Raw genomic sequence first — 23,561 nt, forward strand, 5'->3', positions numbered from 1 at the left:
ATGGAGCATCCCCGGCCTGGCCAGCACCCCAGGCTGGGGATTAAATTTTCTCCAGTGGCTGGGACACTGAGACAACCTATAAAATCTGGGACTGTCTCAGCCAATCCAGGATATATGGTCACCCTACGAATAACTAGTTTAGATTATTTTTGTTGATTTTTTTTTTTTTAATGCTACACTAATTCCTATTGCATTTCAGAAAAGTACCTTGGGTGGGCCCAGGGACAACATACTCAGGCATTTTCAGTTCTTTCTCCTTTTGTTTTCATTTTCTCCTGTCTTTTTCATTAGGTACATTCCTACCTTTTAATGCCACCATCTCTTTTGGTTCAGATACTCAGAGTTGCCAATTCTCATGATAGTGGTGGAAAAATTTTGGCTGGAGCTTAAACCAGTGAGAAGCTACAGCCCACTAACAGATTTAGCAAGGGAAATCACTTTTGTTGATTGCTTGGCCATTTCTCCAGCTCCTGCACAGAGAAGCTGATTCGGACTGTTCAAGAAGGAGGCATGTCAAAGGTCACATGACATCAATTCCTGTTGTGATGTCACTTCCTGTGAGGTCTTTGAATATGGCTCGCCAGCCCACTGGGTGATAAAAAGTTCGTGATCCGGCCTCACATTCAAAAAGGTTGGACACCCTTACCCTAGCTGAACTTGAAGAAATAAAATTTACAGAAAAGTAGGTAAATGGGATGCTCAAGTAAGAAGCAAAGCACAAGAGTAGAAAGATTTAGCTAGCATAACAGTCACCTTGATCAGGAAAGTTTTAGTGGATGGAGAGACTGAGTGGCAGAATGAGTGGTCAAGAAGAGATAGCTGAAGGAAGGGTTGTCATATGAAATGAGTAGATAACATGTTGAAGATTTGAGAATAAAAGGAAAAAGAAAGATGACAACAGAAGAACCAGTAAGGAAGAATGGGGGGGGGGTCTTCTCAAGTAAGGAAAGCAGTCAAAAGACATATGGGGGAACAAGAAGAAAAATTAACCAGAAAGGATATGGAATCAAGAGAACAGCTCGAGTAGTTAAAAGATAGCTAGTAGAAAGAAAAAAGCCAGACTAGAGTGAAATGAAATAATTACTTGGGAAAATCTATCCATGTTTAAAAGTATGTAGTGTAAAGTTTTCATACAGGAACTTCTGCATGGAAAGGAATAGGCTGGGAATAAGGGTTTGACTCTTCTTAAAGTAAAGAGGAGCCAACTAGAGGTGATAGCAAAAGAGTGGCTCAGAAAACAGAAGTGACCCTGTGGGAATGGAGAGCGTAGCTGAGAGGCAAAAGGAAAGAATGTGGAAGAAGAGATTATACTCCAGGCACTTTGTCCAACGTCATTCAACAGCATTAGAACAGAAACAGCTGTAGTGAATGCAGGGAGCAAGCTAAGGCTAGGGATTAGAGGAGCAGACAGTATGTTGTGAATGTGGCATGAAAGATTTAAAAGAAAAGAGAGGGTAGCTCTTTGTAAGCATGTTCAGTATGCCTGAAGGGCCCTACCTGAGTACTCTCTTATAATGCTATGAAAACCATAGACCTCAGACCAACTGATTAGGAACCTTTAGGGATTAATTTTGATACTGTAACTAGTAAAGTACACAATTAAAATACCAGACTCTCTCTCTCTCTCTCTCTATATATATATATATTAAAAATAGTGACCACTTGTTCAATGCCTGTAATATGTTCATGAGGTATCTCAGCAGTGACAACTTTTCTAGTGCTACTCTCCAGTAGGAACTTATTTTGGTTAGCTAAAATTACTAAAGTTGATACAAAAATTCCAAAAAGAAAATGCCATCAGAAAAGCAACTGTCCAGTTCTATAGGCAGAAACTGCAGTCCCCATGTAAAAGTGCCATATAAGTCAATGAAAACACTCACCTGAGTATAGACTGCATTATATATTTGTCCAGATTACTCTTTTTATTATTGGTAAATTACATATACGGTGATTTACTCTTCTTTATAATCAAATGAGAGGTTTGGAATAGCTGCAATTTAAGTTATTCACTTAAACAGAGCCATCCCTAGGGGTGTGTGGGGCCCGGGGCATATCAGCCTATGCAGGGCTGGCAGGTGGGGGTGGCGACTGCCCGCAGAAGCTGGCGGCAGGGTCTGTACGGCACTGCCTGTGGGGCCCCCCAAAGTGCGGGGCCCAGGCTGGTCACCCCAATTTGTGCCCCCCCCAGGGACAGCCCTGCTTTTAAAGTTAACAAAAAAAGAGACTAGATTCTAGACTGCTGAAGAAAAGCTGAAAAATACTTTTTTTTTATAGGAACAAATATGTAATTATCCACATGACACTACAGGCAAATTTCAAACAAGTGATGGAAAACAGCATATTGCAGATATAAACATCAGATACCAAACCTAAATGCTAGATTAACATTTTTTATCTAGCATAGTACTGAGGTACTGTAATTATTCCACCTCTGAGGCAGCCATGGGAAAGAAACACAGCTTTGGGATTCACACCTCCTACCCTAGTTCCATTTTTCACAGTGGGAGTAAGCTACTGTAGCAATTTATAAAGCGGTATTTGTTTTCTCTATCATGTTGACTTGGTTCGTCTAACACATTAAGACTAGCAAAAGTCTGTGTTCCACCCCTCTGTTGTCTTCCTCCTACTTGCTTGTGGCAAAGAAAAAAATAGTGAAAGTAGGAGCATTGCTGGGCCAACTCACGCCTCCTTCTCCCTCTTCCATTCCAAACCCTGGGTAGTGTAGGAAGTGTCTCATATTTGTTTACAACTCTGGGTTCTGCCTAAGGACAAGTGACAATTTTATCCTGAATTCCCAAGAGGCTGATGCATACATATTTATTGTAGTTTCAGAAAAATGTATAAGCAAAGGTGGAGAAAGCACAACATAAAATAATTTTGAACCATAGTTCTAGATTTTAACTAAGATCATCATATGGCCTATGTTTTGCTCAATTTACAATATTTCTTTCTTGAGCTTTATTACAATTAGTAGAAATTCTGAATCTTTCAAGTGGACTATTTAACTCTACAAAGTTACTTCCATGACTTGCTAATAGGTGACTGGATCAGTTAAATAAAACAGCTATCAGCCTGCACGGTGTAATTTTAATGTTCAGCATAAAATAATGCACCCAAAGGATAAAGTCCATGATAAACAAGGTTTCCCCCTCAACAGGATATTAATTCAAAATGAAAACACCTACTTTATTTACTTGAATCTAAGACAAGGGTTTTTCCTCCAATCATCATGGGTAAAAAAAGCCTTATCTTAGACATGAGTACCAGCTAGGGGCAGGCAGCGACTCAGCTCCAGCTTCAGCCTTGGCCTTGGGACCAAAGCCAGAGCTGAGTCGTTGCCTGCCCCAGGTTGAGGTGGTTCATACAGTTAGAGAACAGGTGCATTGTTGGGGGAGTGTAGAGGAGACCCACACCAGGGGAGTGGTGTACAGGGAGACCTGCAGTTGGGGTGGAGAGTGCAAAAGAGAAACCCCCGCCATCACTTACCTTAGGCTCTGGCTCTAGCCCCAACCCAGCAAGGCCTGGAGCTGCTGCCACTCTTTTTGTTTAGACAGCAGCAGTGGCCCCAGTACTGGCCTCTCTCCCCCAGAGCCAGACTGGCCCCAAATGTACGTACTTGGGAAGACCAGGGGTAGGCCACGGAGGAGGTGGCAGGGAGGCAGGAACAGGCATGGAGGGGGCTAGGAGGTAAGTGGCAGGGGAGGAAGGCACTAGTGGGAGCAAGTGGCAGGGGAGGACAGGCAGCAGGGTGGCAAACACAGGCATGGGGGCAGGGCAGGCAACAGGGGGGCAGGCACAGGCATGGAGGACCAGGCAGGGGGCAAGGGGTGGGGGTCTGCTCCCTTGACCTCCACCACTGCTTTCTCTCCCACAGCTGTGGGAGGGACAAATTTAAGACAACCTTCCAGTACTCAGACTTTATACATGGAAAATTAAAACAAATTTATGTATCTTCCATGAACAAAATCTAATTATTGGGGGAGGGGGGAATCATCTTAAATTTGAAGGTAAATATGATGGCTTCTAACTGGTATGTTGGATGGCTAGCTTTAATTTTTAAACTTCTGTATAAAACAGACACAGAAAATACAAAGTACAAATCCTGCTTTGAATATTGCTATCACTAGCCTATTAAGTAGTTAAGTTAAAAATATATTACTATAATATTTGCTACTTTAACTATAACCAGGAAACCAATACTATAATTGATTTTCATATTCTACATCATCTGCAAACTCTTTACTATAAAATTGCTCCCCTGTGTACCATTTCCCATGTTTTCTGGAAGGTTGTAACGATACGCCACTATGTATCTTTACAAACAGGAAAAGCAATATTAAAATTAAAAATCCATTTAATATAATAGCAAAAAGAAAAAAGTGGGAGGGCAGTCTCAAGAACAATCAACAAGCTACCTGATTCCTTAAACCAAGCCCTGAATGCTTACCTCAGTCAGTTATGTCAGGTTGACAAGAATCAGGTTTCTAATTCCCAAAGTTCCAGCCCCACACACCAGCCCAACCCCACTGATTTCATTGTGCTTATTTAGGGAAATTATGGGAGACAAATCAAGCCCCAAATATTTTATTCCAGATGGCTGTTAAGGCATCAAAATTTTCGAGTTAAATAGCCTTCCTCAGGATTAATTCATAAGACAAAAGAGAACTTGATTTTGCAAGAAGCAGAGCACTTAGGCCTTGATCCAGTGAAATTCTTAAGTACAAGCTTAATTGTAAAGGGCAGAATTTGTCCCACTGACTCATTTCATGTAAACTTCATTACTTAACTTCAATAGGATTACTTGTATCTTTAAAATATGTATGTACTTAAAAGCTTAACTGAACCAAGGCCAAATGCTCAGCATCTTCAATGCAAAAAATAAGAACCACTCATGGTATCATTTCACTAACTTTTGAACTTAGTATGAATTTGCCAAAACTAGAGGTAAAGGTATGATATTATGCACTGTATATTTTTTGAGAGCAAGATGTTGAGTATGGAAAATGAAGTTATTAAGAGCTTATGTATTTCCACAACTGGCTAGTGTATTTTTTTCTGTTACCACATAAATCTGGCTTAGGGAATAAAAAAGTTTATTGATTTTGCCTGAGACTGCTCTTTTTTGGGGGTATTACATTAAATTGACCACATTATCTGGTCCCAGTAGTATTTCCCATTTTCAGTACACAGAACTGATGGAACCAGTAAAGTCTCTAAACTGGGAATTTAGGCAGTACTTCCCAAATTTCCAGCACTGCACACCAGTCCAACTGCACATGCTGGCCCAACCCTGCATGCAGGCCTTTGTTATCTGGCCCACGAGGCTCCCCCTCAGTCCAGAAATTTAGCAGCAGGGAAGCAGCAATTAAAGTTGCCACCAGTCTTCCGTTGCCAAATTTCTGGACCGACCCATGGGGTACATCTACACATGCATATTAATACAATGCAATAAACTCCAGTGTTGTTTGAATGTGTAACTGGGAGTGCAGCATGTTGAGCTGGCTTGGAGCAGCCCCAGCTGGCAGACGGTCCAGGGGGTCAGCCTGCCAAAGCAGAGCTGTTCCCCCAGGCTCAAAGTGCTCTGAAGGGGCTGGTTGAGGCACAAGTGTGCTTCAGTGTGGGGCTAGCCAGCAGGCAGGCCTACACTGAAGCACCCTTGTGCCCCAGCCAGCTGAGGCAGTGTCCGCACACATGCTGCTGCAGAGTAAATTAGTTTACTCTAGCCTAATAGGGGCGCATGTTTAGACACGCAATATTTACTGCACAGCTAATTAGGCTATTGTGCAGTAAACGTCTTGTGTAGACGCGCCTATGGAGAGCCCTGTGGACTGAATGACACAGCTCTGTGGCCAGAGGTTAAGCACTACTGAATTAAGTTAGTCATCTATGCCTAAGCTTTGTAATATAGCAAAGAAAGATACTATAAGAGAGCTGTCATTATGTTAAAATCATATGTAAAACAATAGTATTTCACTAGCTCAGGGGCAGGCAAAATACGGCCCGCAGGCCAAATCCAGCCCACCAGGCCATTCTATCTGGCCCGCGGGTCCCCTAAAAAATTTAGAAAATGAATATTTATCTGTCCCAGCAACCCTGTCAAAGCTGACAAGAGCCAGGGGCCGTAGGACCTGGGAGGAGCCTCAGCAGGACTGAACAGCTCATCCCGCCCACCCCCACCCACCCCGAGCCATTTCACTCTCTTCTTGCCCCCACCCTGCTCCAGCACCAGGTGGCTGCCAGCTCCATCGCTGGACCAAGGAGTACAGGCTATGCCAATACGGGGGTGTGTGCGTGCGTGTGTGTGTGTGTGTGTGTGTGTGTGTGCGCGCGTGCGTGCGTGAGCAGGCAGGGACAGTGTGGGGGGGCAGGCAGGGACAGTACGTGTGTGTATGAAAGGAGTACTTCCAGGGGCAAGGGGAGGGACTTGGGTGGCAAAGGTCAGTGGTTAGGGGGCAGGACTTCCAGTCACAAGATGGTGATGGGGGTGGGGCATCTGTCAAGGGGCGGGACTACCAATGCAGCCCTCGACAGCTTGCCAAAACTCGGTAAGTGGCCCCTCACTCAAAATAATTGCCCGCCCCTGCACTAGCGTAATATAAATAATTTTAAATACTTTCATACCGTATGCTGTAAATGCATTAATAACATAACCTAATTTACAAAACGTGTAGGTGCAATTTTATGAACAGCTGCACACATAAAACTGCATGTTTGAAAAATCAGTTTCTCAGAATGGGAAACCCTTACCTCACAAGATCTTTATATAACGCCTTTGTAGTTTCTAAGTATGGATCAAGTACATCTTCAAATTGACAGTGTGTTCCTCCAAGGCAAAGATGTTTAAAAAGACGGAAGAGAAACTCCTCACGTTCTGACTGGCTGAATAAATCAAAATGGTCTGAGTCTTCCAGGAGCAAAACCTTGTGTGGAAAAAGAAGTAGTATCAGTTCCTGATCTGAAATGAAACATTAAACAATGCAACTATTTTGCTGTATGTTTAGATATTTCCATTATTATTTTCATATGGAATATGGGAGATATTTTTCAGTCAGGTAGAAATCTTCTGTTGTGGAATCAATTCCTTATTTGTTTTGCACCTACAGAATAGATTGCAGGCCCCAGCTTTCAGATTTATGCCCATAAAGAACTGATTTTCTGTCTGAAAATTTTCTTATTCCCTGCAGCATGGACAATTATTGTGATACTGAATCAATGAAGTGACGTTAATAAACTACACAGCTGTATTCTTTGGTGACACCAAACAGAAGTTTGTTATGTTGGAGAGCTGCCAATCAGAGTGCTGTTTGTCTTTATTTAACAGTGTTAAATGACTGATCCAGTTCCTTTATTGACTGCAACGTAAGATTAGGACTTTAAATAAGAGAATGGCTAAAGTCTAAGCACATAAATGGAAGCCAGGAACTTCTGGCTTCTAATTCCCTTTGCAATTTTAGATGTATCACATAACTTCTGACAAGCTGCAGTGGGATCTGCCAGTAGGAGTGCCTATGGAATACTAATTTTTCTAACTACTCAGTTGGTCTAATCGAAGATATCACATCTTCCCAACCCTTGTCTGCCTATGTCCTTAGACCAACACGGCCACAACCAACAATGTTATGGAATACCATTCACTTAAAATGGGAGATTATACAGTCACAGGAATCCATGCTGTTGGGAGAAGGATGAAACAACATTTTGTGTATTGACTCTCCCCTTCCAGATTACATAAACACCTTTTACAAGAAATACTTTTCATGGAAAATGTTCTCTACTTACAAGTTAACACCTGACAATTTTAATTGCCAGTTTGCAAGCTACACCTGGAATCTGATGGCCAATGTGAGCTCTTTCCTCTTCCCATAACTTCAAGACAGACCAGTTTTGCAGGTCAAACTTTATCAGTGCCACTTGTGCAAACTCATTATCTTCAATAGGTCTGCCAAGTATAAATGACTGACTGTATTTAAGTGCTTATGCACTAGGGTGAATAAAATACAGTTCTCTCAAACTTACCTGTGCAAGCCCAGAACAAGTAATAGTAAAATAAGCCTCATTTACAAGTCATTAAAATCAGAAGATACACATACACTAAAAAGATCTGTTGATTGTTACAGGGGCACTTTTCTGAATAAGAATGCACTTGAATTGCACTACTGCAAATAATATGGGGAAAATATTTACCTGAGCTAATGTTTACCTATGGATGAAGACTACTAAAAGTACTAAGAGTTAAGTACCATTAAGATATAAGAGTGATAATAAGTGAAGGAAGGAATAAGACAATAATCCAAAAAGAAATGCTGTTAGTTTGGATCATGTACATTTCAAAGTTAAATCTCTGCACTATACCTGCTTCTGAACTTTTTTCCCAAGCTTTATAGCTTTATATTAGGGGTATACTGATAGGGATTTTTTGGGCCGATACTGATGGCCGATTTTTAACAAGCCATATTGGCCAATACCGATCCGATTTCCAATATGCAGGCTGGCAGCTTGAAGAATAGCATCTGGCTGGTAAGTTTGTTGGGGTGGAACGGGTGGTGGGGCACAAATCAAGGCCCCTGCCGTAAGGGAGGGGGTGGGGCTGGGGCTGCCCAGCTGGAGTGGGGCGGAGTGCAGGACAGAGCTGCGAGTGGCTGGTCTAGGGGGTGTGTGGAGGGGTGCAGATCCCACTGTTGCATGCACCCCAGGAGGGCATGGGGGCATGTGGGTGGGCTGCTGTTGTGGACTGGGGCTGGAGCTGCACCAGGCTCTTCCTGGGAGGGGGTTGGGCCAGGCTGCACTTGGGGTGGGTGGCAGAGGTGCTGAAAGGGAGCTAGGTGGGGCAGGAGCTGCAGCCACCCCAGAATTCACCATAGTCCCCCCAACCCTCCCTCTCAGCACTGCCACCGCAGCCCACCCTGAGTGCCACCTGGCCCAGCGCCTGCCAGGAAGATCCCAGCACAGCAGTCCCAGCTAACAGGTGCAACCCACCCTGCCCTGTGCGCAGATCCAAGGACATATGCTTTCCATGCCCTGCCAGGGGTACGTGGCAGCAGGAGCCACCCCCTCTCACACCTGCTGGATGAGCCATGGCTCCATCTTGCGCCCCGCTCCACCCCAGCTGGGCAGCAGCTGCCCCTGCCCCAGCCCCACTCCTACCCTCACTGCAGGGACCTCAATCTGCTTCCCCCACGCCCCTTCCCTCCTCCCACCCCTTCCACCACAACAGATTTACCAGATGGACACTGCTCTCCATGCTGTTGGGCTATGCTCCTGGCCGCCTGCAGGCTCCACTGGGGCTGCACGCATGCACAGGGCATTTATTGGCCACATCAGCCAAAAAAAGCCGATGGCTGACACTGTCAATTCTCCTTATATTGGTGTTGATCTGATACGGAACCAGTATATTGGTACACCTCTACTTTATATCTTTTCCCTTTATTTATTTGTTTCCTCTCTTTTATTGAAATTCAAAATACTTTTAATGATTTCTTCCCTGGAATGCCCCAAACATCTGCTCCTAATCAAGGAGCACACATAACAGACCAGTTTAAATGCAGATTAAACTTGAAGTGGATAATTGTGACCTGGTTCCCAATCAATTATATTTTGGAATGGTTTAATTGTTATGTATGCCCACAATCACTGTCAGTAGGACATTCTATTGGCATCTGCAATTCTCTCCGTATAGACAGAAAGAAAAAGAGGCGGCACTAGCACCATTTTTTCTTGTGAGGGAATGAGGAACTCCTTTCTTCTCCTCCTCCTTTCATGAGAAGAAGCTGTTCTCTTTGCCTCCCTGTACAAAAGGGAAAAAATGAGGCAACTGCTAAAGTAGTTGTTGTTATGACACCACACAGGAGTTCAAATGGCTACAGACTCTTGATTCTGCCTTTAGAAGCATACAGATACCATTGTAAAAAACAATGGATAGTAAGAGTTAGTAGTATCTGAAAAAAGGTATAAAAACTACTCTAAGAATATCTCAAATGCTGTACTGACCTTCCTTAACTCATCTGAGATGGGAATGTCATCATAATACTCATCATAACACTTCACAATATGGCCAGTCTCTCTAACAACTCCTTCAGTGTACAATCGGTCAAAAAATGACATGGAAACTTGTGTACAAGGAACAACTGTAGCTTCAATATTTTTCATGTTGGTACCTGAAAGACACACAAGTTCATTAATAGGAAAAAAACTAAGATGAAAACACAGTAACTTTCATTTATTACTTAAACAGTTCATGAATTTACATTCTCACAGTTGTACACAGCATACAAATTATTAGCCCAAACAATCCTGCTGCAAGAAATTTATTATTATTGCAACTATCCTTAACAAAAATAAGAGAGCTATATTTAGGAGAGAAATATTTGCAAGCATAGCAATAAATCTGGCTATTATTCAGCATACTTTCAGCCCCATACACTTCTTCCGGAATCAGTAAACCAGTCAGGAGCATTAACAAACAAGATAAGTAACAGATGAGCAAGTATGCAGAGCTAAAAGTGTTATAAGAAAAGGAAAATTATTAGACTTCAGAATATATTGTCTTTATAGAGCCACATCATCGTTTCCTGCCACACTTGAGAGTCAATAAGCCATTAAATTACTAGCAACATTATAAAATCTAAATGTTTCAGAACCAGAAACTAGAAAGGACTCTGTCTTTGTATGCATCTTTGATTGCCCTCTTTTTCAAAGTGTGGCAAAAAAGACTCGAAAAAAGCAGTCAGCATGGTTTTACACAAAAGCATGTCCTTTCATAGTATCTGATGAAGTGAATTTGGGTTCACAAAAGCTCATACTCTATATATATATATCTTATTTACTTAGTCTATAAAGGTGCATATCTCCTCTTCCATTTAGAAAAGCAGTACATCTACACAACTCCAATTTCCAGACAGTTTCTATCTTTTCTCTCCACTATAGGAGACTAAACAAGAATACAAGAATTTAGGAAAGTTATGGGCTATTTAGGAGAACACGGAACTACGCAGTGCTCTATCAAATTTAGTATTTTACCTAAAAGAACTACAGAGTTTTCATCTCCAGTACTTTGTTAACATACGAAGTGAGAACAGAGCAGATTTCAGGCACTGAACCATTCCTAAAACGAGCAGTATAAGTAGTGACCCCCGTAACAGAATCCAGTTTAATCTGACATTCCAGTCTGATGCTGACGCCTGCAAAGCATAGCCCATTTAGAAAGCCTAACTCAAAAGGTCTTTTTTCCCTTGGATATTTTCCCATGAACCATACAGAATAATGATCAAATGGGCATTTCTTTCCAAAAACAACCACATTTACTTTAAAAAAAATCAATTTCACCTAGATAATCAGGCTTAGAGAAAAAAAAGTTCAAGAGATCTTTTATGCTGTTATGAAAAGACATCCTACTATTTAGGGAAAAACTCCATCTGAGATTTTTAAAGCACCTTATTCAGAAGTAAGATACCAGGAAGAACAACTGAAAACCTCTGAAAATTACTTTTGTAACTACTCTCCTGCTTACTGATATAGCCACTAAAAAAGTGTTCTCTCAAAAAAACCCCAAAACCCCACACATTCTGTACATGGTTCAAGGAGTGACTCTCTCAAAAAAGAATCAAATTCTAATCAATTGGCTACAAATTCACAGGAAAGAGAAATATATTTTTAAAGAGTCTTTCCATTGATTTTAATGGGAGTTGAGTCAAGCCTTAATTTGGAAGTTATGAGAAAAAGACGAAAGAATCCAATTTGATCCTTCGTAGGCAGAATTAGATGCTGAATAACTTCAAACATAAACATTCAAATTTTAGCTGATTTTTAAAATGAAATCTTCATATTTTCCCAAGCAGGAAGCAACTGTGACCACCTGAAACCTGAGATCCTCCTCCTGCCTTTGTTTCAAAGTAATTTGCATCATCACAGATCCTCACAGGAGGTAAGAGGCTCCATACCAGATATGAACTGACTGCTCAAAGGAGTTTTCCATCTATTGACTCCTCTGTGAAATCCTATGAAATATGAACTTTCATTCCTACCCAGAAGAACTGTTACAATCTTTTCTCCAATGCCTGATGAAGGGTGTTTGTGCCAGAAAGCTTGCAATTAAAGAAATTTTTTTGCAAAAATCTTGTTTGTTTAATAAAAGATATCATCTCTACTACCGAGTCCTGATTGCCGTTTCCTCTAGAACAATATGGCTACAACCTGGATACCCTTCAAACACAAACAGCACCCTGCATTTAAAAAAAATAAGCTGGACTTTACATGGCTGTCATCAAAACTTGACAAGTCAGCTTGTATGTGGCCACTAGAAACCTTTCCCAGACAAGTGCTGTAAGCTTCTGTAGAATCTAAGCTTTTATTTATTAAAAAGACATTTCTAGTGCTTTGAAGATAGCTTTGTAAGTGTGAACTGAGTCTAAACAGATGCAATGCTCCCTCCCTAAGTTTGCTGACAGGCAGGTGCAGTGCTACTGCTGCAGTAAAGTGAAAACCATTGGTCCGTTTTCACTGCAGCTACTCAAAGCACTACAAGCAGCAGTCAAATTGACAAGAATCAGAGCAGTTCGACTTTGCTGATATTTGGGAAAGCTAAAAGCAGTAGGCTAGTAATGAGGAAGAGGACTTTGAAAGCATGACAGGAGTAGAGTACCATACCCCAATCTCTCATTTCTCTGGCTGCTTCCCCTCCTCCTGCTAATGATAAATAAAGCGGAGCTCGGAGACACTGGTAGCAGCACCAGGACAGCAGTGGGGTGAACAGCACTCAGACTGGGAGCAGAGGGGCCACAGGTGTCCTCTCATTTGGACAACCCTGACCTAGACAGAAGGACATGGGGAGGACATTTTAGGTGTCCAATAAGTAAATCCATTTACTGGACAACTAAAACGTCAGCTGTAGACTGAAAGAAACCCTTAAGCACAGTCCTGGGATAGAATTTGAGTAGGAAATCCAAACCACTGTGACGTGACTTCACACCTCAGTACTGCCTCTCTTCTCCCAGCCACCCAATTTTTATATAATCTCTGTCCCATACATCTAGGACAAAAAATGGTAAAAACTGTTCACCGGACAGTCAAAAGATTGGAAAGAATTGAGGCGATAAGTTAGTAAACAAATACAGATGAGATTTTTTGGTAATGATAAGGAGAGCAGGCAAAGACAAAAGGAAAGACACTGAAGACAGGAGAAAGAGAAGATACCTTATAATCATGGGGGTGGGGGAGGATGGGATGGAAAAGATACATTACAATCATAGGGAAAGTGTGAGTCTAGAAAATAAGACATTACAAATGCAAAATATATAACTAAAAGGCTGATAATGTGTTAAAATATACATTTGGGTATTGCTTTGTAAGTGTGGATGCACCACATATTTTTCTGCCCAGACTCAAAGGGTGTGTCCCCACGAGCAGGAACATATGTTTCCTTGTGGACAAACAGCAGCAGTACAATATGTGTCTCTGCCACTTGTCCTGGGGGAACACCCGTGGATGCGCACTCTGGTACATGGCATGTTGCTCAGGTGGGGAAGGAGAGGCTGGGGCCAACACTGGGCTGGCCCTAGCAGCATTATCTGGGGTCCTGGGGGCCTCCAGGGGCTGAAACCACAGTGGTCCTACAGCAGAGATCCTGGCTGGCAGCCAGAGAATGGCTTTAGCTGGCCAGGCTGTGGTTTTGAGAGGTGCGCACTGCCACCACATGTGCTACCCTATTTTTTTCAGGTATGGATTTTTTTGACACTGGGATCTTCTGGTGTCAAACTCCCACCCGCCACCCTGCAAATTAGCAGTACAGGGAACACTTGCATGTGCGGCATGTGCAGTGCCACACATGGGTTTGCAGTGCTGCATACCACCCATGCACGCTTGTCTGGATGTGTCCTAAGCTGCTGGGTAAATTTTTCATGCTCTAGCTGAACTCCTTAGATACTGCCTCATGCATCCTAAGGAGACTTTAAAAAAAAGGAAACACAGCCTTTGAATTTAGATTAACAACTTAGATGAAGTAGTAAGTAGTCACTCATTTCCTCCAGATCTATAGTTAACGTTTTTTAGCTAGAAGCTTCCAAAGAACTCATGGAAAAGGATGGGAATGTTAATTATAAAGTGTGCCTCTACACTCATAAATGTACAGGGAATCTTAAACTGAGAATCTGAATGCTTGGGGGACATTGCTAGAATACTGGAAGACCAGTTTTTGCTTCCAGGATTTTAAACCAGAACCAACGTTTCTCACAAAAATATGCAGAAAAAATATGATGACTATTTAGGATCTGAGAGAGAGATAACACGTCTAGTATTTGAAATAAAATCCATTACTCTTGTGCCCAGTGAGAAGAAACATTCAAGGATCATCAGGAGATAAAATCCTATGAATATTTGACAGGTGTCTCTTTACCCCAAGCACAGGGCAATCTGCTGACCTTCCCAAAGGAGGGCCTGGAAAGTCACAGGCAAGACAAAACCTACGAAGGCTCTTGTGCAAAGCAGTAGAGGGCCAGATGTAGATGTACTTATGATGTGGGGTACTGTCTTTCCTTGAGCTTGCTAGAATCTGGCTAGAAAAAGGGTACCTGGAATGGGCTTCAAAATAGAGAAATTCTTGGCATCTTCTGTGTTTTCTGTTGATCTAAAGGCCAAATACAGAACCCTAAGATGAAACATTGCTGCCTAAAACAAGACAGAGTACTTGGCATTCCCCAAGCTCATGCCACAAGAAGCTGGGGCTACAATAGAGGGGGCAGTAGAAGCACCTCCCCACTCCTGTGCACACATGTACAAAATGACATTAAGTAATTGAAGCCTGTGATTGTGTAGGGATACTCTTCCTTTCTCCCAGCTATCTTTGACATAGGACAATTATGGTTGTATCTGTATGCAAAACACTCCTGGGCATTATCCTGTTGCAAAGTAGATTCTTGGTTGTCACACAGGTGACTGGGTTACCTTGTGTTCACACAACCCAGAGCACAACCTAAGTGTCCAATCTTTACAAAAACACAGTTGTTCTTACCAGAGAGGAGCAAAGTCTGCAGCACCATTGAACATATTAGCTAGCCTTATCTACTTTTGTAGACCATCTGGAAAGAACACCATTAAATCGTTGCTGCCATAAAACAATGATTTAGTAACATAAACTAATGTTCCTTACCTATTGTTAAAAGATACTTTATTAAAGGAATTTTCTGGTGTACATTTATTATTTCATCCAGGTAACTGTATGGATACAAGTCATCAGTGTTACATACCTTTAAAATGAGAAAAGTTACCACATAGGAAGAAGAAAAAAAAGAAAAGAAAAAATATTCTAAATTTACCTAATGTAGTCCACTCTCCAGAACCTGAAAGCAACTTCAAATTGGAGTTCACATTTGGATCATTAAAAAAGTCCTATAAATTTTAAATCAAGAATGAGAGTTAGTTAAAGTATATACCTCTTAGGAACCCAATTAAAAAGTAGATTCAGTCTGACTTCTCATTTTGCATATCCAGAATTATGCCACCAAGTATATGTCTATGAAGTTTTGGGCAAAGCGATTTCTTTTACATACTCATGATTTCTGTGTACCCAAATACATTTATGCATGCAATCTGAGGTTCTCAGTATACAAAAGTATGTCCAAAAATATTGATACTCAAGATGGACAGTTTGGTCCTATATATTTTAAATAAGTAACATCTTGTAAAATAGTGTAATTTTCTTCTGCAGCAAGTCATACATAATTTTCATACTCTCTCTAGATCAGTGGTTATTAACCTTTTTTGTACCAGGACCCATCTGTAAATATCAATGGCCAGTCTCAACCCAGTGCCCCTCACTCCCAACCCACTGCCCACCCCCAAGCCTTAGCCCCCTATGTGTGGGGCAATGCGTGGGTGTGTAGGGTTAAAATAATAGGCTTAGATAATCCTCAAGACACTTAAAAGAAATTACTGAGAAAGTCTCAGACCTGCAATGTTAATTTTCAATAAACCTTGACATACCAGGAAGTTGAAGAAGACTTAAGGATACTAGCATTGTGCCACCATTCCAAAAAATGGAAATGTAATGACCCAGATTAGGGCTGTCCAGCTGGCAGCCTATGAGGTGCTGATGCTGCACCTGGGGTCTCTAGGCTCCCTCTCCTTCCCTCAGCGTTTGCTTCCTGCTGCCATCCCAGGAGACAGGGTGTTGCAACCCATGGTGCAGGGTTGTGAATGCAGCAGGTGAAATGTGGTGGGGGCCACTCACACAATTCAACAGTGTGTGTGTGTGCGTGTGTACACACACACCTGCACACACAAACATGCACACACACAGTGGGGGCTGCCCATATGCACAGTATGGTGAGGGGTGGTGGAGGTGGCCTAGGACCCCAGGGCTCAAACTAGTATAGCCTCTGGAGCATGCAGCACCCACTGGTGTAGGTCCCTGTCCACTTAAAAGTTGGACAGCCCTCTCCTAGATAATTAGTTAGCCCAGTCATTAAGTTAGTTAGACCAAGATCAATACCAAGCAAAAAATGGAAAAGCTGATATGGTATTCAGCTGATATGGTATTCTGAAGTTAATTGTACTAGAAAGTCACTACAGACAGGCTTGTAGATTACAACAAAATCAAGGGAATGGTAAGTGAGGAGGACAGGGCAGCCATACAGAGCTAACCAATCACCCTGCAAACTGGATCCATTAAAAAAATGCATTCAGTAAAAAAAAGTGTAAAGTCAGACTTCTGGATACAAGAAAGAAAGGCCATATTTACCAGATGGGGTAACTGTATCTGGAAAGTACTGATTCTGAAAAGGACTTGGGGTCATAATGGATAACCAACTGAGTGAGTTCCCTCTGAGATGCTGTATCAAAAAAAGGCTCCTGCAGTCCTTGGGTGTATTTGCAGAGACATAGTTAACGTGCTAGTCTGCAGTCAAGTATTTGCAGAACAGCAAACACTTGAGATGCAAGAATTTTTGTGGGTGATTTTTTGTATTGGACCAACTGTATAGCTGGGATGGTCATAGGTAGGGTTTGGTTTTAATCACGGGCCCAGCTCGCGGCACAGCACCTCCTTTAATCTTGAAGTTCCCCCTTCATGATCCTCCCGCTGCTGATTGGTGGAAAGGCCCCATTGGTCTCCCTGCTTGCTCCTGATGACTTGGAGGCGAAAACCACAGTTTTAAATATGCCGCACTTTTTGCCTCCTGTCCAGTCAGCAGCAAGAGGCAAAAACCGCAGCATATTTAAAACTGCTGTTTCTCCTCCTGGCCATTAGGAGCAAGTGGCTGGGCTAACCAAACCCTTCCACTTATCAGCAGTGTGGGGAGAGGGGAGGCGCACAGGGGGACCTCCAAGATAAAAGGAGCTGCTGTACCACCAGCTGAGTATGCAATTTAAACAAGGCCCTAGTCATAGGCAAACTTTCAGGTATCACTGTACCCTTCCTCAGGTCTCTGAAAATAAAAATCCTTGTCCCTTGCATTTTTCCTGGATCATCATGACTACAACATCACTCCCACACTATCAAGGAAGTAATTGGGAAGTTCTCTGTATGCAACACAGGTAAAACCCATAGTGGACTATGATGCATAATTCCAGTGCCCACATTTTAAGAAAAGGGAGTTGACAACTTGGAGGGGGTGCAGGAGAGAGCCACAAGTTATTTGAAAGCTGGAGAAAAATGCATTACAATGAGGACTTAAAGAGCTCAGTCTGGTTAGCTTATCAAAAAGCAGCATGACAGTTAACTTGATTAGAGTGTTCCAAGTATATATTTAAAAATATTGGAAACTAAAAGACCCTTTCATCTAAAATAGAAAGCAAGAACCCGCTAGCTGATGCCAGGCAAATCTAAACTAGAAATAATGCATTAACCCCTCCTCTTCCCCCCAAAAAATGAAAAAATGTTGAGGGGAAAAAAACCTTAATCATAAGAACAAACTACCAAAGAAAATGGTAGATTCTTACATTTTACATAAAAAATGGGTTGACTTGCTGAAAATATACTTTAGTTAAAACTTTAGCACAGTCAAGTATACAGCTTACTGGGCTCAATACTGGATGAAATTGAAAGGCTTCTGATATGCAATAGATCAGGCTAAATGCTCTAAATAGTTCTATCAAGTCTTAAACTCATCAAATGTATGAACTAGTTTGATTTTATTAATGTTTTTGTTTAGATTTTAAAACCTAAAAAATATTTTATGGAAGTAAAAGATGCATCTTGTAAGTCTTCAAACATTTAAGGTACAGAACAATCTTAGCAGGAGATCAAATGTACATTTCTGAGTGTACGTGAATCCCTTTAAAACCTCAGACAGCTGTGGCTTCATCTCCAGGAAAAGCAAGCTGGAACTACAAATGGTCGATTCAACAAATAGGAGAAAACCAACCTGGTTTTAAATCCTGGAGGTGAATTCTCCTTGAGAAAATAAAATCATTTCACTGAGGTGAACAGGACTTTCATATACACCTACCTATTTAAAGAGCTCTGTTTACCGTCTCAGGATAGTTTCTCAGTTGAGCATCTACAAGTCCAGATGAAGTCAACACAAACTAGTGATCCCTGGTACCTCTGAAAATCAGGTCCTACATTTTCTAGTGAGTGAATGCAGAAGCACATAGTGTGGGGTGGGGATGGATTCAAGGAGGTTCAGTGGTGTAGTTGCACCCACACTTTGATTCCTGCTTTCCCAAATTTTAAAACCAACTGCCTAGGAGGGGCAGTGGCATTTCTGTTCAAACAGCACTGAGGGAATTCATAGAATCATAGAAAATGAGGGTTGGCAGGGACCTCGGGAGGTCATTTAATCCAGTGGCTCTCAACTTTTTTTGTAGCAGGACCCTTTTGTAAACATTAATGGCCAGTCCCAAATCAGTGCCCCTCACTCCCAACCTGCTGTCCCCCACCCCCAGGCCCTCTTCCCCCAATGTGTGGGGCAGAGGGGGGCCCAAGCAGCCTCAAACAACCTCTTGTAGGCTGGAACTTTGTCAGCCTGCAAGGGAAAAGCCACCGTTTCCTGTGTTTTTCTCCTTCAAAGGACACTCCATTTTTTAAAGTGTATTGATCCATTTTTTTAAATTTGTTCACGATCTTTTCATATATTGATGCATCCCACTTTTAGGTCGCAACCCACGGGTTGAGAAACACTGATCTAGTCCAACTCCCTGCTCAAAGCAGAACCACCCCCAACTATATCATCCCAGCTCATCTCATTCATCATTTATTATAATCTACTTGATCCCTGGTAATCTCTCTTCACCCCACAGGTATTAACAACCCTCTCTCTTTTTTAATGGTCTTGATGTCTAAACAATGAAGCTATCCTTTCTTCTACACTTTGGCTGTCTTTTAGCCATTCCTTTTAATGTCTCTCTTCTATTTCACAGCCCTGCAGCCTGTTTTTAGGTCTACCTAAAAACCTTAATTCAAGTGTGGAAATGACTGACAGTGAATGACTGTTTGATGCACTGCCAAGATGCTTAAGAAGGCTAGATTTTGTTTTACAAATCTGAATTAGAGACAAACATTTAACTATAATGACTACAGGACTAATACAACAATTGTTGACAATTTTTTGCCTAATTTGTTGTATTTTTAATTGATATTTCATCTAGCAAATTCATGTGTATTCCAACAAAGCTGTATTTGTTTTCTCTTTTCTCTTAAACTGCATAATATAGCACTAGGCCCCCTACCATATTAGTAAAGATTCGACTTTCTCTTTAACTGGAGAAAAATGCACTGTGTTTATATATAAGGCACCATACCACCTGTACTGGGATTTTCAAAATCCTAGATCTGCCATTGGTGTGGGGGGACAGTTGCTGTAAGTGAATGCAGAGTTACATTTAATCACATGTGCAGGTGGATTTCTACAGCAGTGCAGTGCTTCTCAACTTTTAACTGTGATGGTCCAGAAATCATTTGAGAGGCAAGGATTTCTTAAGGTGCTATCTTTTACAGGCCCAACTGTGTAGTTCGGACACGGTTAGACAAAACCCCTCAGTCCCTTCCCTATGCTGTGCTTAACTTGCTGTGCCTGGCTTCCTATAATCAGAGACCTGAGGAAGAACCTCTTACTTTCAAAAGCTTGTTTAACTTTATCCCAACCGCATAGTTGGTTCAATAAAAGATATCATCCTAATTGGACCAACTACATGGTTGGGATAAAGTTAGACAAGCTTTCAAATGCAAGACGTTTCCTCAGGTCTCTGATTATAGGAAGCCAGGCACAGCAAGTTAAGCACAGCTTGGGTCAGAGTTTGGGAACCGCTGGCCTATGGGATCTGGTGTTGGCAAGCGTACGGGGTCCAAACCACTGCGTCTTTCTTCTTATTATTTCAAGTAAGGGTTCATGGTGGGGAGGAGGGAGCTGGTCTAACTTTATGCCAACTATGTAGTTGGTCAGTCAGTAAACATTGGTAATGAGAAACTAGAAAAAGTAAAACACTTTAAATACTTTGGAGCAACCATCACAGAACATGCAACATCAGAAAAAGAAGTAAAAACAAAAATAGCTGTTGCTACTGGACAACTACCAAAGCTGAAGAAAATCTGGACTGGTAGCAACGTCACAATGAAAACAAAACTCCACCTATACCTGCTGTTGTCTTTTCAGTAACTCTCTGTGGCTGCAAGACCTGAACACTCACTAGGGCCCTGGAAAAGCAAACTGAGACCTTTGAAATGTGGTCGGTGCTACAGAAGATTTCTACACATACCCTACGCTGCATGCAGAACAAATGCATCTGTGAAAGATCAAATCAGACGAGAAGTCAGCAAACATGAACCCTTACTTGAAATCATAAGAAGAAAGATGCAGTGGTTTGGACCTGTAACAAGAAGACCCCGCACGCTTGCCAACACCATCCTGCAGGAGGCTGCTGGATAGATGAAGAGGAAGATCTGAGACGAGCTGGACCACCCACATCAAAGACTGGACAGGATTAAAACTGACTGATTGCAAAAGACTGGGAAGAAAGGAGGAAAGTTATTGCTACATCCCCAGCCCCTGGATTGACTGGCTGACAGTTGGTCCAATGAAAGAGAGCAGCATCCTAAGAAGCTCCTGCCTCCGGCATCATTCCAGGACCATCCTGGCTACATCGCTCTTACTTTCTGGGACCCACACTGCAGGAAGGGCGTCCGGCATCCCAAAGCTTGTCCCATTTTATCCCAACTGCGCAGCTGGTCCAGCACAAGAGATCCCCGAGGCCAGCGGTTCCCAAACTGACCGACTGCGCACCACCAAATTAAAACGACACAACAAGTACCACCATCCAGGGCCGCTCCAAGGGTAATTGACGCCTCCACCACTTCCAGTACAGAGGAAAATAAGAAGTCTAGCATGAACTTTTAGGGCTCAGTGAGGAGACCGGCCCCCGCAGCCCCGCGGGGTGGGTGCGCTGGGCAGGAGCGAGGGGCACCGCTGGCCTGGGGGCAGGGCCTGCCGGTCGGGACTGAGGGGCTGCCATTTGGAACAATGTTCCTGTTATTTTGGTCCGCTTATTATTTTGACTGCCTAGTTCGCTGAACGGTTGGCCCGGCCCATTTTGGCCGGACGAATAAATCTTGTGTGCACGTGCATCCCAGGCAGCTTGTCCGCGTACACTGGTGGCACCTAGGAAACCCCACCCCCTCGGGAAACGCCATCCCACTCGTGTTTTTGCCTCGAGGGAAACCACAGAGCCGAAAGGCCCCGGCCCCCTCCCTGCCTGCCCCGCTCCCTGGTACCAGGACGAAGTGCTCCCGACGGGGCCGCTCGAAGCACTGGTCGAAGCCGAAGGCCTGCGCCGCCAGCCCGCTCTGCAGCGACCTGCAAGGGAGGAAGAGGAGGAGAAGGAGGCCCGTCAGGCCGGGGTCGGCGGGGCCGAGGAGGGGGGCAGCTCCGCACCCGCACACGCACACGCACCACTTGAGCAGCCGCTGCTGGGTGTCGGCGCTGCGCAGCCCGGGGAAGGGCTTGTGCGGCAGCGGGCGGAAGGCGAAGCGCGGCGCGGCGCGGCCCGGGCCCGCCGCGCCGCACCCGGGCCTCTCTCTCACCCGCTTGAGGGGAAAGCCGCCGGAGATCGGGCAGTTGCGACCCCCGCTTGTCACCAACCCCCCCCCCCACCCCAAAAGGGACAGTCCCTTGCACTGCAAAATCGCCGCCTGCTCCAGGGTGCCCAGCACAAGGGAACAAGTTCCTGCTTTGGAGGGGGCGGGTAGTTTTGTTTTCCCTCGGCCTTAAGGAAAAAGGGCCACGCAGATTTCATGGGCGCTCAGGCTGGAAGAGACTTCGCAAGATCAGCCCCACCGGCGACACGGGTGCATGTGCACACTCTGAACGTGGCGGTGCACCCTTTGCGAAAGGGCACTACCACCACCGACGCTTGCCGCTGCTGTCGGTGTCTGCGGGTCGTTGCCAACCACTGGTCATCGCTCACCACCTCCCCTCACCTGCCGCCGACAGCACCGCAGCTGCCTGCAGGAGCTCCCCGCTTGCCTCCACCACGCTGCCACCGCCGACAGCGCTGCCACCGCCTGCGGGAGCTCGCCGTGTCCCCCCGGACTCCAGGGGCACACATCACCCGAAGGCAAGCAGTCAGCAGCAGCGTTGCGTGGCGTGCACGGCTGCACAGGTGTGCTTATGCTGCACTGCCGGGCGCGCCTGCAGCTTGGAGGGAACGCTGGTCAGCAGGGGTCAAATGATCCTGGCAAGGCAGGCATCTGTGTGTTTCTGAAAGGAGTCCAGAGTAGGTGCTTGCATCACCTCTGCCGGGAGCCTATTCTAGGCCCTGGGGACTCGGACAGTAAAGAAGTCTTTCCTCATGTCCAGCCTAAAAACGTCTTCCAGGAGTTTGTGACCATTGGACCCAGTCTTCCCGTGGGGTGCCCTGGTGAACAGCCCTTGTCTGATTTCAGCTGAGAGCTGAAACATGCGCTGAGTCTGAGAAGTAAGGCTCCTCACAGGACAAAGCTACCAGAGAGAGAAAGGGACAAAATCTCAATCCTTCATCTCACTTCAGAACCGTCTATACAATTTAATAGAACATTTCCGGGATTTTTGAGCAGCAGATCACACTAAAGTCACACATTCCCTCTTGCAAACAGAATTCTAAAAGCCATAAAAATGATAAGAATCCTAATACTAATGGATGTAATGTGTACTAATTCATTATATCCATTATAGAGTCATTTAAATACCACTCAATACTGACCATAAGCAAACTAAATTCTACTCATTTTTCTGAGACGAGCAATACACCAGGGAGCTGACACTAAACAGAGAAGGGTTCCAAGCACTTCAGAGGATAAGAGACAAAAGAGCCTTAATTAAGTTGGACAATTGGGCTATAAACAACAAATGAAATTTGAGCACAGGCAAATGTAAAGTGCTGCACCCCAGGAAGAAAAACTAATTGTACAAATACAGAACAAGAAAAAATTGGCTAGGCAGTACTATGGCTGAGATGGACATAAGGTTTTTGGTATATCATGCTCCCAACTTGAGCCAGCAATGTGATGCAACCACAAAAAATGTAATTTGGGGCTGTATTAACAGGAGTATTGTATGTAAGACAGTAGTATGTCATGGTATCACTTTACTTGGAGCATT

General features: G+C 43.5%; 1 protein-coding gene across 1 annotated transcript in view; it reads right to left on the reverse strand.

The window, feature by feature from the left end:
• The window catches only part of CFAP300 (cilia and flagella associated protein 300), a 43,115-nt gene extending 21,355 nt beyond the window's left edge, over positions 1-21,760 (reverse strand). The window contains exons 1-4 of the mRNA XM_025214687.1: positions 21,698-21,760; positions 15,306-15,378; positions 9,988-10,154; positions 6,748-6,920 (exon numbers count right to left, since the gene is read on the reverse strand). Of these exons, the coding sequence (XP_025070472.1) occupies positions 6,748-6,920; positions 9,988-10,146 (332 nt within the window). The 5' untranslated portion in view covers positions 10,147-10,154; positions 15,306-15,378; positions 21,698-21,760. The remainder of the gene's footprint in view (positions 1-6,747; positions 6,921-9,987; positions 10,155-15,305; positions 15,379-21,697) is intronic.
• Positions 21,761-23,561: the final 1,801 nt, after the last annotated feature.

Source organism: Alligator sinensis, unplaced genomic scaffold (assembly GCF_000455745.1).
Source record: "Alligator sinensis unplaced genomic scaffold, ASM45574v1 scaffold40_1, whole genome shotgun sequence".
Taxonomy (NCBI): Eukaryota; Metazoa; Chordata; order Crocodylia; family Alligatoridae; genus Alligator; species Alligator sinensis.